At 33.1% G+C, this 20880-nt stretch overlaps 1 protein-coding gene across 1 annotated transcript in view; it reads left to right on the top strand.

The window, feature by feature from the left end:
* Nucleotides 1–20880, top strand: part of CNKSR2 (connector enhancer of kinase suppressor of Ras 2) — a 312142-nt gene that overhangs the window by 165758 nt on the left and 125504 nt on the right. The window contains 2 exon segments of the mRNA XM_033201320.1: nt 8669–8815; nt 19078–19211. Of these exon segments, the coding sequence (XP_033057211.1) occupies nt 8669–8815; nt 19078–19211 (281 nt within the window).

The following is a 20880-nucleotide window of genomic DNA, read 5'->3' as shown; positions in this document are numbered from 1 at the left end:
TCCTTTTATCTTCTCCCAAGACTGTCTTTGAATCATGTTTATAAAAATATCAACACTAAAGTTTTATTTAAAATAGGTAAACCTTGGGGCATTTCTGAATACTCTGAGTTACCTATTTAAGTTACTCTAAGCTAGGGTTAAAAATCACTTATTTGCATAGTTCCTTAACCACTGCATACACATTAGGTTATATTCCTTTGTACCTGAACCATGACTAATTCTTTATTTCTGTTCAGTGAATGAATGACTGTGAAAGAACAAAATTAAGATATCTTCAAATGTAGTAGACTTTAATATTGTAAGACTTTTTTATTAATATTTTGTGGGAAAAAATTAGGTGAAGGTGGATTTTGTAGATTGGTACTCATTATTGAATAGTGTTAGGATCTTTGAAAGGCATTGTATATCAAAATTCATTATTTCTGAAGTGTTTATAACAGTATGCTATTTCCTTCACATAGATTGTTTTCCCAAAGAAAGAGGTAGTCATTGGTATAAAATGTTTAATTTATTAGATACTTCAGTATCTTTTTAGTAACACAAGGAAACAGAACATTATAATAATATGTCAGCACCAAAAAATAGGCAAAGACAGAGAGTGTCATTAGCGGCAGCATGATGGCTTGTGTATTGAATTAAGTCTCTTCAGTGCTCTTAAAAGAGCAGGAGGATATTTGGGTGTAGCATGACTCATCAGACATTCATACAGGCATACTTCTAGTCTCTAAAATTTCGTTTGGGAAAAGGTATCGTTTATACATTACAACCTGTGAGTAAGAGTGTGTGTAAACACAGGAGTGTGTGTAAATGTTGATAATGAATCTGTTTCTTTGTCTTGTGTAGGGTAATAACTTTGAAAATATTTTAAGAAATGTTCTATCTTCCTGCCTGTGGGTATAAAGATTTGCAGCTCCAAATATAGCCCTGAAAAAGGTAAAGAAGATCTGGGTTGATAGGCTTAAATTCTTACCTTTATGTTTATTTGTAACTGGCTACTTGGGACCATAGAGTAGAAATTATCTTTTCATATGTTAGTCAAATAATTCACCAGCTGTTATTTGGAAAGCAGACCAGGGCAAGTTCTAAAGGGGTCAGAGACAACTTCTTCCCTCTGTGTACCGAGGGAAAAAGAAGCCTATCATCTCTTCAGCACCAACCCCAAAGCCTCTTGTGCACCTAATCCAGGCAACCAATTTTCCAGGACCTGCCCACTTATGTTGTCCTTCACAAAGGAACACCTGCTGTCTGCTTCAGCCTGATCAAAACAATTACAAGCCCCATCCACAAGAAAGCAGAACCTCTGGCTTTTAGCACTTGGGATTCCTTAATGACCTTCTTGGGAAATTTTAATCCTGTTTGTGTTGTGTATAAAATACATTTTAATGTACATGTTGGGGATTATATATAAATTAGTAAGCTATATGACTTGCTGTTGCTTGTAGACACTGACTTCTGCTACCTTGGACAATGAGGAAGATAATAGTAGTTCAGTGTATGTGAAAAACATTATAGCTAATAATAAGACATTTTGTGTAAAAATGCATATGGTGGTTTTATAAAGATTCATTTTAGCCCATGAAATTAATGTGAATGAATTAATCTATTAAAATATTGAGAAAGCACTACAAAATATTTTTCTGAAAAAACACCTCATAACAGTGTTTATATGATGTGTATGATAAAGTAAACTTTTTCTAGGACAAATAGGATCTATACCCACTGTTCCTTTCCTTGTCTTAATCACATCGCTATGACTTTAGGTCTGGAGTATTCAAGATAGAAGTATTTTTTCAAAGGTTCATTTATAAGGAGAAAGTTTATTTGAAAATTTGGGGTACAGAATGTCTGTTACAGCTTTAGTATCAAGTGTTTTACTTTTTTGGATGAGAGGTCGTTTAATCTTTTATGTGACAAATTTTAAGTATATTACATTTAAAGAATATTTTAATACTACATCTTGGTTTTATGTACAAAACTAAACCCTCCTTTCGAGTTTCAAGGCCCTTTATTGTCTCTGAAACATTTACATCATCGTGTCACCATATCAGCTCACTAGTCAAGTTATGCAGTATGCTGTGAGATTCACATGAGGAAAATATGATGTCACCTTTAAGAAGAGGCTTTATAATGGGTACTGCATGTAAGATGAATCTTTATGGATAGGTAAGATTTTATAAGTGAGAGAAAAATTACAAGCAGAGGGAAGAGTGCTTTTGCAAAGATACAGCAAAAGAGAAAATGTTTGAAGGAAATGTATATTCATTACTCAACTAACTCATTTAATTATCAACTTTCTAAAAGCCTCTCATACTCATCTGAACTCTGTGTGTTTCTCCTGCCTCATTACTCCTTCCCTTGTTCTGTCGTGTGTGTGTACTGAACTACTGAAAGTTGCTCAAACCAGTGATACTTTGCCTCAGAGCCTTGTTTACCCCCTCAACCTCCACATCTTCTTCACCTGTCCAACTCCCAAAGAATTTGGCTTAAACTCACTGGAAACCTTCATTAGACCCTCAAGGGTGGGTTAGGTGCCCCTGTTGGGGGCTCCTATTGCACCCTGTATTCACCCTATTGAGGTACTTATCTTACTGCATTGTAACTGTTTATTGCTCCTTAACGAGGCACAGGCTGTGCTGCATTCACCGTTGTATTCATAATATGTGGAAGACACACAATAAATACTTATGAGTTATATCTAGTCTCAAAAACATGTGAAACACCTAAACTGATCTAGACATGGGCAAGTCACTGCCTTCAAGGAGCTCATAATCTATTACAGAGTTTCTCAAATTGTGGTTCTTTAGGCCAGTAATATCAGCCTCACTTGGAAACTTGTATTAGGAAATAAAGGGTGGGGGGAGGAATTCTCAGGCCCGACTCCAGAACTACTGGATCAAAAACCCTGGGGGTTAAAACTCAGCATTCTTTTAACAAGGCTTCAAGGATTGTAACACATGCTAAAGTTTGAGAACCACATTGAAGAAAAGTAATCTGAAAAAGCTATAATCAACCATACTGACAAAGGACCTGTTTGAGTATTGGTTATTTGTTCCTTAGTTGGGCCTTTGGAGAGCTATTAAAGGTTTTGAAGCAGAAAACTTTTACACTGTAGCAGTGTTTTGGAGCTGCAAAAGACTAGAAGCAGAAAGACAGGTTAAGATTCTGGTTTAAGTCTAGCAGTAGGTATCCAAGCCAAAACTAAGGCAGTGAGAACAGACATTAGTTGCTAGGATCTATTTGTTAGGACACAAAATAGATTTAAAAGAGGAGAGAAGTCACAGGTGACTCCAAACTCCCAACTTTAGAGTACGACAGGGAGTTTTTTGGTTTGTTCGGGTTTGTGTGTGTGTTTGTTTTTTCTGGTGAATGAAAGTAAAGAGATAATGAGTTTGTTTTTAAAGTCTTGTATTCATGTGAGCTACCAGTGGATATTCAAGGGAAAATACTGTGCTTTAGAATTGAAAAGACATTAATGTAAGTTCTGGCTTCACCACTTACTATTTTCGTAATCTTGGCCGAGAAAACAATCTCTTCTTGCTTCAGTTTCTACACACGTAAATTGGGCTTAATAGTTTACCTCATTAGGCTTTTGTAAGAATGAAAATATAAAGAAAAAGAATGTAACATAGATACGAAGAATCTGGCACAGTGAATTGTTGATGCTTGCGATTATTCAGTAGCTGTTAACGTGGACAAGCTACACAGTTAGAAATAAGACTAGAGTTATTGATAGGAAGCAGGAATGGTAGAAAGATTTGGGAATCATGCAGGAAGTTGTTGGTGAAAGCTCTTTAAAGAGATTATTGTAAGAAGACAGCATGAAGTATTAGAAAGGTGTGTAACACTTAGCCTAGAGGAAACAGGTACACTTATTGGTAGGGAAGAGGAAGAAAAGATGGAGGACAGGTAGGCAGAGATGTAACAGAACCATGTTATTTTACTCAAACTAATCTTTATCATCTATTTTCATGTTCCTACCCACTCTGTGTTTTAGAGTTGGAATGTATTGTGACTGAAAGTTACCTAATTATTTGACCTATGCAAGAATATTGAAACATCTCTTGATATTGATCTGTTTCACAAGTCAGCCAAATTCTTTTTTGGATATCTTTGACTATTAGAATATTTTTCATCTCTGGACATGGTGGTTCATGCCTATAATCCCAGCACTTTGGGAGGCCAAGATGGGGAAATTTCTTGAACCCACGAGTTAGAGCCCAGCCCTGGCAACATAGTGAGACCCTCATCTCTACAAAAAAATAAAAATTAGCCAGTCATGGTAGTGTGCACCTGTAGTTCCAGCTACTCTGGAGGCTGAGGTGGGAAGATTGCTTGAGCCTTGGAGGTCAAGGCTGCAGTGAGCCATGGTGGTGCCACTGCACTCCAGCCTGGGCAACAGAGTAAAACCCTGTCTCAAAAAAAAAAAAAAAAAAATTCTTTAAATTTTGCACCTTATTAATTCCTTCCAATATTAGCAGCTTACACTCTTATATTAGTTATTATTATATTAGTAACCACTAGGACCTCTTCTTCCTTCCTTCAAAACTCTCTCTACCTGCTAGTATATACTTTGATTACAGCCAGTGGAAAGAGTACGTTACAGCCATTCTACATATTACTGTTAAATCTTTACATGGTTTCTAATTTAAGTTTCACACACTGAATATTTTTAAACCACAACCAGAAACTTAAATGAAAAAATGGAAAACTAACCTAGAAAAATGATTACGGCCAAGCACAGTGGCTCACGCCTATAATCCCAGCACTTTGGGAGGCCACGGTTGGCAAATCACCTGAGGTCGGGAGTTTGAGACCAGCCTGACCAACATGGAGAAAACCTGTCTCTACTAAAAATACAAAATTAGTCAGGTGTGGTGGTGCATGCCTGTAATCCCAGCTACTCGGGAGGCTGAGACAGGAGAATCACTTTGAACCTGGGAGGCGGAGGTTACAGTGAGCCAAGATCGCACCATTGCACTCTAGCCCAGGCAACAAGAGTGAAACTGTCTCAAAAAAAAAAAAAAAAAAAAGAAAAGAAAAAAAGAAAAGAAAAATGATTAACACGTATTTATATATTTTATATGGCTAAAGGTATGTTAGAATATCCCAGAGACTGGAATTATTTGTACTGGAGCTGTAGCACAATGTCATATTTGACTTCTAGTAGAACATGACCAAAACCAATAAATGGGGGGAAAGTGTTAAGAATTATATTTGGTAAAGAAGATAGAAATGATTCAAATTTAAGGAGTTTGAGAGAGGACTAAGGAAAAAAGGACTATTCAAATGAGAAAGGCACAGCTCTGGTTGCTGTTTATGTGTATACAAGTACTAGGATGGGACTGATACAGCTAAAACCTACGTATGTTATTAAGAAAAATGTTACACATAGGCTGTAAATTACTCAGTAGGCTTCATTCCTATTAATAATTTCTAAGTGAAACTGATTTAATGCTTAAGTGGAGTATCTACTGAGATCATTCACTGAATCAAAAATCAGTGGATAGTATAGTTCTTGACTTATTGAGTACACCTGAATAATAAATTTATATTCTCTCTTGTCAATCATCAAGGTATAATGCATAGAGCAGATTTTACTTCTCCGTCACCACCTTTTAGTGTTTTAAATAGTAGTGTTGCCTTTCTGGTTCTGCAGTTTTGGTGGAAATTTTCCATCCATAACAAACAGTCCTGATTAGGTAATTCATAAAATTTATTATTTTCTAATTGGAATGTTGCTATTCATAGACTAGGTTCATGTATTTTGTTGGTTTTATTTGTTTGTTTAGAAGAGTAACTCACACTTATTGCCAAAAGTTTAGGAAATAAAAGTATAAAGAAGAAAGTATATATTGCAAGTCCTTACTCCCTTTAACCACCATTAATGGTGTTTTCTATATTTATGTACATTCTTTAACGAAAGTGGAATTAAATTATGTTTGCTATTTTGGAACTTACTTTTTTTTTACACAATTTTTATATCCCTTACTAATGGATACATTTACATAATGTACAGTTTTTGGTTGATTTAAACAATACTGTGACACATATGTTGCACATTTATTTTTGTGCTTTTATGCAATCATTTCCTTAAGGTAGTGGAAGTAGAATTTGGGAGCCAAAGATATGTACTATACAGTCTTGATGTATATTTCTTTGCTTTTGTTTTAAACATTGTTAATGTCATGTAAATAATAAAAGGCTGATTTAAAAATAGTAAAATTAGATACCCAAATTTTCTGCCATTAAATAACATTCAGCTGTAAAATTAAAATCCACCCAAATGAATTTTCTTATCAGAAACCAATTCTACTTTCTGATAGAAAAGCAATTCTAAGCCGGGCACAGTGGCTTATGCCTGTAATCCCAGCACTTTGGGAGGCCACGGTGGGTGGATCACAAGGTCAGGAGATCGAGACCATCCTGGCTAACACGGTGAAATCCCGTCTCTACTAGAAATACTGAAAATACAAAAATACAAAAATTAGCCGGGCATGATGGCAGGTGCCTGTAGTCCCAACTACTTGGGAGGCTGAGGCAGGAGAATGACGTGAACTCGGGAGGCGGAGCTTGCAGTGAGCAGAGATCGTGCCACTGCACTCCAGCCTGGGCGACAGAGCGAGACTCTGTCAAAAAAAAAAAAAAAAAAAAAAAAAGCAATTCTATTTTTTGGAATTGTTTTCTTGAAAAGAGCACATAGAAAGTGTGAAAGAATAGGATGAATCAAATTGCACTAAAAATTTCACAGGAAAATACCATCTAGCCTTAAAAATCTTCCAATTTTGTAATAAGTAAAATGAAAAGAAATTGGTGAGTAGAAATCAATGTGTAAATCCTTGAGAATAGATGTGCTGGAAAAAAGATTATGGCCATCACATTGACCACTTTAGTATAGTTAGCAATTATTTGAGTGAATAATTAAATAATAAAATGTGGTTATCATTAATAAGTTGTTCCTAAACTCTTTGTATAAGTAGTATGTTTTCTCCCCCCAAACTTGTAATTCAAAATGTGCATTCATATTTTTTTGGCAAGCAAAATGAACCCTTGGATTTGAACTCCCTTTGCTTTAACTCTTGGCTGTACAGATACTACACAGCTATCAGAGGAATCAGAATCAATGTAATATACTTTGGGCACATAATAGTCCCCACTTACATGTAAGGGGAGGCATTTGACCAGTTCCATTACTGTAATTGATCCACATTAATGTGATTTAAAAAAAAAAAAATTGGCAGTCTCATTCAGGTTATCCAAATATAATGATCATTTTGATTCATATCTGAGACCCCCTGAGATTTTAAGCATTATAACATCTCACTTCTTGTTTGTTCTAACTTCACCAACACTTAATTCAGCTATAGTTGAGGTTGCAATTTAGGTGAATGCTTATTAAATATACAAAAGTCCCCATTCCATAATAGCCACACTCCAGATTACCTCTTCTTCATAGTCTGGTCTATGCTGCTTTTGGTGGAAGTGCTCATTCTCTCCGGCTTGACAAATATCTCCCAGTCAAAAACATGATTATTATTAGACAAAAGGCACCATTATCTTTAACTTGGATGCCTAGGAAGAAACTATCACTGTTCAGACCATTTGCTAAATCCTACGTGCAATCCAGGATAAATTTTGACCTAGTGTATTTATATAACACATCCTGGAAAAGTATAATCCATTAGGGTTTGGGATAAAAGGTTCTTCTCTCTTTTAAATGTGAAATGTTTTTTTTTAAAAAAAAAAAAACTTGGAATAATAGACATTTTAATGTTTTTCTTTAAAGCATAGTTTCTAGGATTTCAGTTACCTGATACTGCATCACTAGTCCGTTTTGAAAGCAAAGTAACAAAAATTATTCTATGTTCAGAATTTTAAAAGGATGAAGAGTGAAGTAATTTTAACAGGATGCAGTTGAGCCCGATTTCAAGACATTTATCAAGTACTTTGATTTTAATTACACAATATGTTTTTAGGTGATATTCAAATAGGATGACTTCATTAAATTTAGCACATTGTATTTTAAGTTTATAGGGTTGTTCGGAACACATTTCCAATAGCTGCTTCATTAGAGTAGTATTACCTTGTTTTTTTTGCTCTGTCTTTATAGCATGGTAAAAGGTTTATTGTATTGCTGCTCTTGTCCATGCATAAGAATGTTACCTTGGTATGTCAGTACCAGCTATTGGTAGTAAAATATCAGTCTAATTTAGAGACACTGGTACCACTTACCTGTAAAAGATGGTGATGAGTAAGCTTGTGGTGTAGTTTGTAAGCTGAGGACATTGCCAAATCCTTGTTTTCAGGCATATAGATTTTTTAACTATACTTGTGAACAGAGCTTGGATCTAGACCTAGCAGCTGAGCCGCATTAATGGTGACATAATTTCATTACATTTTGAATTACTCCATTGGTAGGATACCATTTTAGTCTTTGCTTTGACATGGTAAATGTCCATTATGTTGTCTCATAATGATATGGACTAATGCAATAACATGGTTAATCAATTCAAAGATAAAATTTCTTGAGTATGTATCTCCTGAAAATTGATAGGATGGTACACCAATTATGTCATTTTTTTTTTTTTTACTAATCTTATTAAAGGGGGAGAACATTAAATCTTTGAATACTGTACCTCAATTTTATTGTAATGATTTTGCTGGTTACCAGGTGGGGTGGCAGTTGAAAAATTTGGTGAATGCACTACGAGAGGACCCGAGTGGTGTTATCTTAACTTTGAAAAAGCGACCTCAGAGCATGCTTACCTCAGCACCAGCTTTACTGAAAAATATGAGATGGAAGCCCCTTGCTCTGCAGGTAATGAAGCTTAATCATAAGTCATACACCATCATTTTAGCCATAGATTATCTCAGTAATGCTTCTTTATTGTGCCTCATCTCAGCAGCATATGGATTAATCTTGTATGCTTTTGAAAAGTTGTTTGTGAAATGATCTCTTCACAGCTATTCTAATAGGCTTAATTGTGATGAAATCCGAGAGTATCTAAAACCCAAATGAAAAACAACTCTGCCTTAATTTGTAAACATTTAAAGCATAATTCCAAAAGGTCACAATTTATTTCATTCCAAAATATGAATAGAATGAAAATAAGATGGTTCATTTTTATGATACGATCTTCTACTTTTTGTTATACCCACATACTCTTTTAGAAGCAGCTAAGTGATAGTTTATAGAATTCTTTTAAATCAATTCATTAAATAGTAATAGTAATTTATAAACAGTAGGAAAATGAAATTTTGTATTAGTAATTAAAATGCACCTAGTACACACTAGGTGCAGTGACTCACACCTGTAATTCCAGCACTTTAGGAGGCTGAGGCAGGTGGATCACATGAGGCCAGGAGTTCAAGACCAGCCTGGGCAACATAGCATAACCCCATCTGTACGAAAAATTAAAACTTAGCTGGGCATGGTGGTATGCACCTGTAGTCCCAGCTACTTGGGAGGCTGAGGCAGGAGGATCATGTGAGCCCAGGAGTATGAGGTTGCAGTGAGCTATGATCATGCTACTGCACTCCAGCCTGGGCAACAGAGACTCCATCTCTTAAAAAGAAATGTACCTTGTACATTCGTCCTGACTGATCATTTTTCTCTTTCCACCTTGTAAGATGGCAAAAATAGGGAAATTGTAGCACTAGAATTTTTGCATTTTTCTTCAGCATGAAACATCACTCTTCAGCATGAAATGTTACTCTTAACATTGATAACATACTTATTAAGCATTATCTTGAAAGTTATAAAAATATGATTCTGATTGATGAAAGGCAAGGATGTAATGAATTTTCTTCTACTTCAGTCAGGATATAATTTTTAAACTTAAGTAATTTTTGTCCTTCACAAAATGTGCATTTTTAAAATAAGAGACTATTACCTTTTCTTAGAAGTTAATTTAAAAAAATTAGATTGCCCATTGAACTGGAACATGGCCCATTATTCATATTAAAAAGGAAAGCAGTATATGAAATGCATTATTGTCACTGCTATGTAATTGTTATTAAGCTCTATATTAGTACCTTTTATTATTCATAGATTTTTTCTCCTAAGAATCAAAATCTCCGTTATACATGAATGGCTTTATAGATTATAATGATTTCTCATTGTTTGAAACTTTACTACTTATTGGCCGTTGGCATTATACTTAAGTAATATAAAAACGCATATATGTGTCAACATTAAGGCCTTTAACATTTTAATGTGAATCTGTTTTTCAAGTTAATATATGTAAAACTGAATTAATATGTCCAAATCCATTTGACTTGCATATATGTTTATTTTAAAAGATACTTGATCATTACAGTTCAGAGGTCGGTGTTTGCCTCATTATCGAAGTCATAGATGAGTAGATCAGACTTTCCCATTACATCATTTTTTTTCTCACTGCGTTATAATTTGCTTTGTTCCCCCTGGAGTTTCCTATTGCCATGTCTTCCCCAAAGATCCTTCTTCAAAGTGTAAGGGTGTGGAAAGCCTGAAAAAGAGGCCTGTACTTTCAGTCATTAGGTTATCTTCTCTATATATATGAGGTGAAATTTAATACCTCTTCTTTAGTCCCTCATATTTCACATTAAACACCAAAAATACCCTAGTTTCTTGTTGATCCATGCACTCTGAGGGATTATCTCTAGCACATGCGTTTATAATCGATTCCCCTGTTATATTCTTTTCCACATGCACAAACTGAAGTGGAGAGTTAAGGTAATGGCAGTACCCAGTTAAGAATCGTTTTTATATAAAATGCTAAAATAACTGAAAGACCAACTTTTTTGTTACATATACATTTGGTATATGTATTCAAACCTAGAGAAAAAGGACTTTAATTTTAAAAATTACCTTCATATCATTCCTTACCCTGTAAGTGCCTTACTCTTAAGGCACTGTTTCTAGATCCATTCCAAATTCTGAGAAATGTGCCTCATCAGATCACTAATTATTTTTATTCGTCATTGGTAATTCAGCTATGCTGCATGTATTTGTAAATTTACTTTTTCACAATGCTGAAATCTGAAAAGGAGGAAATCAGCATTATATAAGTGCTATATCTATTGACATTTTTGTAAATTTGTCATTTCAGCTGAATTTGGTTCACCTAAAATCTATTGGCCAAAGTCAACCACCAATAGATAAATAATACTATTGGTTGGGGGAAGGGAGACTGCTTCTATCATTTTTGAAAATTACTTCAGTTGTTTCCTTTTTACAGAGCAGAGAAAAGAGTACTGGCATTAATTAAATATTTTCTAGTGGCTAAAACAAGGTCTTAGGAGTGAGGACAATGGATAAGTCCTCTAACATACCACACCACTACCGAATCTCCCTGAAGAAGACCTGAAATTGAACCATTACAGAATTCTTCATTGATCTTAAAGTTCTGGCTTATGCTAAAATGCAAAGACACCTGAAAACATAATGAAAACTATCTAGTCAAAATTTTTATAGATCATAGATTTTGATACAAAAGGTAGACAAAATCTCAAGGTACCAGAATCTGGAGGGTGAAGGTACACTGCCTCCAGAGGGGGAAAAGTTAAAGAAATACTAAGATGAGAAGATCTTGAAGGCAGTTTTGCATAACATCATTACTTTATCTCAGGTCACCTTTTCTTCCTAGTACCTAAGGAACTACCTCAGATGTGACATGTAACTGCTAAACGTAGTAACAATCCTCTGCATAGACAAGAGTGCCATTTTTATTGTATTCTTCCTTCTGGTAGGTGCAGAAATACACTGGAGCCAAAATGCCCATCAACTCATTCAAACATAAATCTTCAGCATTCAAACTTGAAAAAATGGAAATGAGGTTATTTCTTTTTTCACAGGGTGTACCAGTAGTCTACCAAGAATTATTTAAAATAGAGGATACAAAAGGGAAGAATCTGTGGCATTTATTTAACTCAATATGTCTATTTAATCTTTTTGAAAAGACTATCCCAGGCTTAATTTACCTGATAGCATTTATAGATAAAATATAGGAAAGTTTGTAGTAGTATGAAGGTAGGCACTAATACATGTATCTTTTTAATAAACAAGTTTATCCTAAAATAAGGAATAATGATTTTTTAAACTTATAAGGAATTGTTTTTAGCTATACAAATAAAACAACCTTATCTATCCTAAGGTAGAAGATTGTCAAAGAATATCACGTTTTAATTAAAGTAGTAGTTTTATTTCTAAAAATACTAAAAGCATAGTGACTTCCAGTATTGATTATCTACAATGATGAATTTTGATTTGGATTTTCTTTTGAAATTCATTGATGAAATTATAGCCAAATAAACAAAAGCATACAATTCAACTTCATACTCACAGAGCAATTTCATTAGTACATTTCATTAAATTGGCAGCTGTTTTGATGAATTCCTGATTTCTCAAATATTTTGTGATAGAACGGAAGGACTTAAACATCCCTTAGTCAAATACTACAAGCAAATTTAATAATATCTGGAATCTTTAATTCTGTTGTCATTTTCACCCATTTGTAAAAAGCAGAGATGTCTCATCTGAGATAGAATCTCTTATTCTAAGAAAACAAACCAGGGATTCCTTGCTTTCTGGGAGCTGCTTTTCAAAACATCTTTTTAGTGGCACTTTACTAATTTTCTGCATTTTGGTAAGCATGGTGATTGCTTATCATCAATTTCTTCTAATTCAAAGAAAAAAAAACCTCAGAGAACTGTGGATAAACCTCAAGGTATATTTTAGATGTTTGTGGTTTTAAATTAATATGTGTAGGCCACGAGCATAGATGGGTGGTGTCCCTTTCTTCTTATGAGAGATGTGTGGAAGAATTATCTGGACACTGCCAAGCATGTTCCTTGGAATCATCACTGGAAATCAATGATTTTTTCCTTGGAATCATCACTGGAAATCAATGATTTTTAAAACATTTAAAAACCCAGCCTTTTTTTTTTTTTTTTTTTTGGTGAGAATGCATCTCAGAAATGATCACTAAAATCAGTGCTGAAATTCTCAACATAATGACATATATTGTTCAAGACATTTTTATATAAAATAACATCAAGCTGTAACATTATAATTATGTTCCTAAATTGTATTCTCATTTATAAATCTCTCAATTGATGCCATAGTTACTTGTATGATTTTGTGTTTTTCCATTTAAATTTTGTTGTTTAGCATTACCTTGATGCCATTTTTACAGCATATTTAAATAACTTTGAGCAGAAAATAAATAGAAAAGAGTCATAACAGTCGATTTTGTCTATCAGCTGGTGTAACAACTGGAGAATGTTGATTGCATTCAATTTCAAATACATACAGATATGAATGATTAAAGTCATTCTGGAAAAATCAAAATACATAAGTAACAATAAAATTTAATATTCAAGTTGCAGGTCGATGTGACTGAAAAAAAAATTAGTGACAAAAAAATGTATATGTTTCTGAGAGCTTTGTTTTAAAGAGAGCAAGAACTAGTATTAGGCATGGCCCTAGAGAAGAAAATAAATTTTTAACTAAAAATGTAATTGTGCTGACTGGGAGCCAGAAACAACTGTATGTTTTACATACTCAAATGAGTAAATAGCTGTAAGTAATTGTCAAATTTTAGCTCACTAGTGTTTAAGCAAATCAGTCAAAGGATCTAAGTCACATTTGTATTTTTGAGCCACATGCTTTCAAGATTTTAATAGTGGCTACAGATAATCACCTATAATGTAAAAATTGTCCATTCTTTCTATAGTTAACATCCCAAAAATGATGTTTACTGTAATTTGAAAAAATGGAAGTCCAGTTTTAATGTTGCGGTTTAACTATGCCCATAAGACTGGACAATGCAGGATTAAAGACACTAGTGTTAGCCTCAATACAATGTGCAATATTTCATGATTTGATGGAAAAAGCCATTTTATAATGTGACTCTTAAGTCTTTATTAATTATATGCTGTATAAGTAATACATATTTTAGGCATATATATTTGTATTTTTAAACCTAGGTAGATATGGTTTTCTGATCAAATCTGTGGTCGGAAAAAACACTTGTTTTCTCTGTATTCTGACAGGAAAGGAAAAATTATATGCTTATAAAAGGAGACTCAAACCTTTTGTATTTATAAATTTGCATTCTAGAAAAAGCTGTGAAAGAACTGAGAGTGGGAGAATTTTGAATATATGTATTTCCCTTGCTTCAGTTCTTTTCAAATAATTGACTACTTATGAAAAGCTTGGCCAGAAAAAAGTATTCTCAATAATTTTCCAAATTAGATTTAACCTTCTTTACATGGTCAAGAAACTACAAAATTATATATGAATTCTTGCCGCTTAAAATTCAGGATACATTTTCTCTGAAGCATTTGCTTAGATTATTAGAGAGTCAATATAAAATAATGTTCTTGTACTAGTGTTGGGAATTAAAAATGTGTTTGAACTGAGTAAGGACTTACGTGAATGTTCTGTGCTAGAATGATGGGGTATTGTGATCCATTTGAGTCTGTGTTTATTCCCAAGAGCGAATAAAATAAATGGCCAGGTTTTATACTTGATGTAATTATTTGTATTTCAGTGGGTATTTCCCCACTGGAAGGCAAAGCAAGTTCTGTGTGATCTTGGCATTAGTGAATTTTAGAGCTAACTACATAAATGTGTAATGCACTGTTTTAATCTTTAACGTTGGAGTTGTTTTTATGCCATTGGTTTCATTCAAGCTCTATCAAAGCTGGGTCACTTGATAGAAAGAGGGACAACTAAATTAAGATATGCTTGCCCAGAGATGTTAAAATGTAAAATGTTTTGAGGAAAACCTCAACGTCAAATGTAGTTTCTTAAGTATAGAAGTTCTTTTCTCATGGTCTTTAAGACTATAGAGATTTCACAGGTACACGAATACCTTCCATATGTGCTCAGTTACCTTAGAGATGTTAAAATTGGGGCACACAAAGAAAAGACCTCAGCAATCAGAGGCGTTAAAGCGAGACCTGAACCATCAGAGGATTTAAAGCTTTAGCTTACAAAATTTTATTTTACAGCAATCACAATCTTCCAGTGATGTTTAAGCTGGATGAGTAGGATATTATTGCTGAAGTTATCACTAATAATTCAGAGGAAAGTTTGTGTCATACCCTATTTTAGGACACAATTTTGAAGTATTTATACATTCAAACTGGCAGTATGAAAAATATAAGTTTTACCTAGAAGATTTCTAACAGTAGCAAATTGACAGTATTACGTTATCCTCAATTGACCTAAGGTTATAAATGTATGTTTGAAGAGGTACATATGATCATTTTATTTAGAATTTGGACATTTTAAGAGATGCATGCCAGTGCCCCCAGAAATCTATCATAGACTTGTTTTACAAGAGTCACAACATACATGCAAATGTGTCTTCCCTGTTGGAGTCTCATTGAATATGTGGAAGGAGAGCTTCATCTCAAAAGGACCATTGAAATGAAAACTAAATGGTATGACAAAGTCCTTCCAGAAAATAAACCCCTTTGGATGGAATCAAAAATGGATCTGTGTCATACTTGATTACATACCACAGAAGATCAAGTTATGCTGAAGCTTCATGTTTACTTTAAATAACAAGATGTAATCCTAAAACAATCCCCTTGTATTGTATCCATTTTATCCATAGTGTTGTTAGTTCTAATTTTCTTCCCATTCAAATTTTGTCAATACAGAAGGTCAAAATGATAAAAGAATGTTACCCTTTAATTCTACCTTTTTTCTTAAATTGAAATTTATTTGTAGTGCAACAGTAACTACTTTTCTTATACTGTATTCTAAACAAATGATTATAAGTAAATGTTGCCAGGATAGGAGAAGCTATCTTTTTGTATTATATCCTCCTCATTAGATTTTTTTTTCAATCTAAGGAATATGCCTGTGCTGAAAGAATTCTGTGTTTTGAGTTGAGGGAAGCTAAATTTGTTACTTTCTGTGCATTTTCACAAACTTAAATGGCTATTGGTGGTAGGTGTATTTTTAATGCCACTTGTTACAACTAGGAATTTCTCACTGATAATTTTAGCTAATTACATCATTTATTCTGTACTTGATTTAGTCAAATTTTACTGTCTTTCTAATGTTCTTTAATGCCTTTTTCATTCATTTAGTCATTTGAGTTTTTGCTCTTTCAATTTTTGTCCAAAGTTAGAAAATTTTTAAAGAGATTATAATTTTAAATTGTCACAAAGACCCTTTTGGGTTAAGTAGTTATTTTTATTTTCCCATGAAGGTTGTACTTTACTAAACTTTATTTTTCTCTTGCTTAATGTCTAGTTTTTTAAATATGAATCTCAAAAAGAATGTTTATTATTTAGCTTGGATTAGCTTGTTAAAAAGAGCACAATTAGTAGAGAGAAATATACTGAATATATTGAATATTTACAATGAGCTTTACTTGGCACAAGGCATACTGATGAGCCAGATGGTATTTCCATGATAAACCAGTTGAAATATTTTCTGTGACTTACCAGTCAATAAAATAACAAGCCAGATGAGTTAAGCAACAGGATTGACTAATTTCTTTTTTCTCTGAAGTAATAATTTTTTCCAACCAGTTCAATGAATTGAACCAGCATGGCAAAATCAACCCTGTTATGTATTTAAGCATATTTAAGAATCTTTTCCCTCTATGTATGTGCTAATTTGGCTAATAACATTATGATGACATTGATAGGGACTGTTTGCTAAAAATAGAAACCTAGAGAAATAGCAGTTTGGAGGAAATTAAGGCTAATAATTACATTTCTTGGAAGGGAAAAGACACAGGTATCCTAGGTAGACAATTCTGGTAATAGTTCAGGCAGAATAAAATATTCCCCTGGTCATTACCTCACACTTCAGGTGTATCTATTTTAAAATGTGCTTGTAACCATTAACTGCTACTATTTCCTTCCTTCCTTTTTGTTTGGGGAGAAGAAGGGTAGGTACTAACCAGGAAAAATTATCTTTAGTTCTGTAGGTGGTAAAAGTAAAGAAGAGAAGTCCTCAAAATAGAAATAGTGACTCCACGAGAGAGGGAAGACAATAAAAATTTAAGTTTGATTATGTTTAAATGCTTATGTTTTTAGAACTTGATTTTAAGTTCATTTACAGTGTTAGGATATTTTAAAGTAAGAAAGCTATTAGAGCATTTAAAAAGCATACTGAATATTAGTTTTTCTCTCACGGTGTATCTGTTTAAAAGAATTGGAAAATAATATTCTGTTAAATGAATGTTTGCTACATTTCTATTATGGTGAAATTTTGGTCAGATTTATTGTTTAGCATCATCTGTATTTAAAACCAAGATGTCCTGACAGAGAGGAAAACAGTTATAAACAAAGTCACATCACAGTGATTGTATGTATGTATTGTTGAATCTGCCATTCAAGGATTTGTTGTAGAGGCATGAAATGCATCCTTAGAAATAAAATAATTATTTATTTCCTTGGGATTTATGGTATTCATCAGTACAGGTGACTCCTATGATTACCTATATAATCTCAGGATTTTCCATTGCCTCAAGTTTTGTTTCTAAAAGACAGGAATAGTTGAACTGGACCCTATGCCAAAATTAGCATAGTAAAACATAATCTTTACTGTGTAATTTTATAATACCTTACAATTCTTGAATTAACATGTAAAACTTCTGACATTTTTTAAAATATCATATAAGGTGGAATATTGTAAACTCCCAAATTACATTATCATTCCTTTTCCCTTTCTCTCTCTCTCTCTTTAATTTCTACTTCACTACATTAAAATTTAACTGTCATTTTGGTAGGATGTGTGATTTCAAGCTATTAAGGTGAGCTATGTAACAGGGAAGGTCAAAACCATGAACTGAGTCCTAAATTATGTAGCCTACCCCAGTGACTTACATTGTACTTTCCATTGTATTTATGCTTGGCTTTTTAAACAAATTTTGTTTATCTGTACAAAAGTATTGTCACAATATAAAATAGTTGTAATATGCCACTTTTTGAGTGTCTAGCAATGCATATTAAAACAATAGAACTGTGAGTCTATATAAATATGCTAAGAGAGTTTTCATACTGGCTAAAATGGCAACATCTTGTCATGTGAAGATACAGTTCATTTGTGATCATTATTTTTGTGTTTGTGATTACATTAAAATTTTATTTTTAATATGTTAATTGTATACATAGCTAATCATTAAGATCTGTAAGATAAACATAAAACTTGTGAATTTTAGTTTCACTTCAGGATAATTTCACAAACCACTAGATTATTTTCAAATGCTGTGAAGCTTGGAATTGGGAGTGCTCTTAAGTTAATGAATCCTCATGTACTGCTTAATTCCGTATGTATATTATCTTAACTTCTTAACTTTAAGAAAATAACCTCCTATTTAATACTTAAATACAGGCCTGAAAATGAGATCTATATATGCAACTAAAGATTATTTTAAATGATAGATAAATGTGTGTGCCTATGAATGGTGAAATGATTGTGTTACATAATTACCATACTTTTGATGATATACCATAAACTGGCTTTGAGAAGACAGCTATGCTTATTTTGACAGAAAAAAAGTACATTTTCCTAGCAAATACTCTCGTACTGGCCTTTCATACTCCCACTTTTGTAACCTTTTCTGAACATCTGTAACATTTTATTAACCTAGAAATATGGTTTATCTTTTTTGGGAGAAGATCTGAAATAGCTTTCTCATACATCAATCAGGATGTGAGTGAGCTAATTCTTTTCAGAGTTACTCATCATTATTGTTCTTTTAAAGGTGGAATTCTGACAAAGTTAATTTAATTTAAATAAGTTTCTAACTGTGAGATAAGTCTTCCCATTTTGAAACACTGCATGGTATTTTTGCTTTATAAATAGTATTTCAGTGGTTATACCATAGATTAAGGTGAGTTGGGAGTGAAGTGGAAACCTTTACCATACTATTTGTTTTTGGAGATTGAAAGGAATATCCATGTACTAAATAACATGTTTCTTGATTTCAGCCAAGTTCAAAAACTTTGCAGAAATAGATAATTTTAAAATGATAACTATGTGTCATTGTTGTTGTTGTTGTTGTTGTTGTTTTGTGTGTTGTTTGTGTGCGTATGTATTTTCTTTTTCATTTTAACTAGCCTCTTATACCTAGAAGTCCCACAAGCAGCGTTGCCACGCCTTCCAGCACCATCAGTACACCCACCAAAAGAGACAGTTCTGCCCTCCAGGATCTCTACATTCCCCCTCCTCCTGCAGAACCATATATTCCCAGGTATAAAACTAGCACGTTGTCCTAGGCAGCTTCTAGCTAAAGGTAAACTTAACAGCATATAAACTGCAAAGTCAATTCTCAAGGAACACCTTGAATATTTTCTCACAGTTAGGAATTCTGAACACATTCTGCAAAATCATGCCCATTATAGAGAATACATGTTGGTTAATAGTAATAATGACTAATTTGTATATAAATACTTGTTGTGCATTAAGTATTTTATACTATCTCATAATAGGAAAGAAGAAGAAGGTAATATTAAATAACAATTAGGATTTTTTTAATAAGTAAAGAATAAGTAAGGTTCTTTGGCTAAAAAGCCCCAGAAATTTTCAGGTTACTTTGAAGCATTTCATACATTTAAAAAAAAAAAACTCTATAGATGACTTTTATGCTTTCTTAAATGTAAGTAATGAGAAAGATATTATTTGATAATGATTATGAGGGAGATTGTCTTTTTTCCCCTAATAATCCTGTATCTGAAATTTTTATTTCATTAATTCATTAATGTTTCTTTCAGGAAGTAGAGTTTACAAGGGAATGAATTACCCTTAAAGTCTATTTTCTAGATTTCTTGAGGCTGTATCTCTATTTCATTTATTGATTCTTATCTGAAATTCCTTGCAGATGTAGAAGAATACAGCTTTATGTCATAATGCATTCTTCCTAAAAGCATTCTAATATCCAGCCTTGTGAAATACAAAAATTATGGAAAAGGACTAGCACTAAATGGGGATCATTAATACCAATCACAAAAAACTTGATTCAATTTTTAAATTAGTTCTGCATTCAAAAACAATAATTTGAGGTCTCTTGTTTTCAAGCCATAATTAGTATTAAATTTCTTTCATATATAAAAGAACTGAATTCCCTGTGTTTAATTTCCATTATTCTGTAGTACACTTAGTGTTTCAGAAATCTATATTCTATTAGACATGATGGTTTACTGACATTATATGATCTAAATGCTGCATGGCAGTATGATTTATCTGCAAATACCATGTTGTCATCTAGTAATACAACTATAGTCAGTTTTATATATATTTTAGTTCTTTGAGAATTAAAATAGCCATTGGAACATGACTTACAAGATACAGTTTACTAAGCTGACATTTCATAAATCTAAAATATAATTTACAGTCTTTTGTTCAATTTACAAGCAAATATACAAATCCATCCAGTATCCTAGTAAAATGCAAGTTGCATTTTAATTCTATTAAGACAGTGTCAGATTTTCCACATACTCTTGCATGAGGAGCAGTGAAAGTATGTGTGTTCCAAACAGGAAGTGACTTTTTATGATTTGTTTACATTTTAATTGGAAAGATTTTTATTTCAGTGCAAATAATTATTTAAAAGGCCTTATTCTTCAGAGGTCTACATAAACAGATAAACATCAAAAGATTATTTTTATCAAATCTCTGTAGTTTTAAAATGTTCTTTCCTCTTCGGTGGTGAGGAGCTTGTTACAAAGAAAGTGTCTCCTCTACAGAAAATATTTAAAATACACTTAAGAGGACAAAAGAGTAAAATGATCCAGTTCTGTCTTCTGAGTGTGGTGGACATTTTATAAAGGCTCTATATTGAAGCCAATAAAAAGCTTGAAGATGCTCTTTTAAAATATTAGAGAATGTGAAATTGAAATATCAACATAGTGACCCTTGTTTTG

The sequence above is a fragment of the Trachypithecus francoisi genome, unplaced genomic scaffold (assembly GCF_009764315.1).
Source record: "Trachypithecus francoisi isolate TF-2019V2 unplaced genomic scaffold, Tfra_2.0 Lachesis_group6, whole genome shotgun sequence".
In the NCBI taxonomy this organism is placed as follows: Eukaryota; Metazoa; Chordata; class Mammalia; order Primates; family Cercopithecidae; genus Trachypithecus; species Trachypithecus francoisi.
The sequence above is the reverse complement of the archived record's forward strand: the minus strand, read 5'-3'. Positions and strand labels throughout refer to the sequence as shown.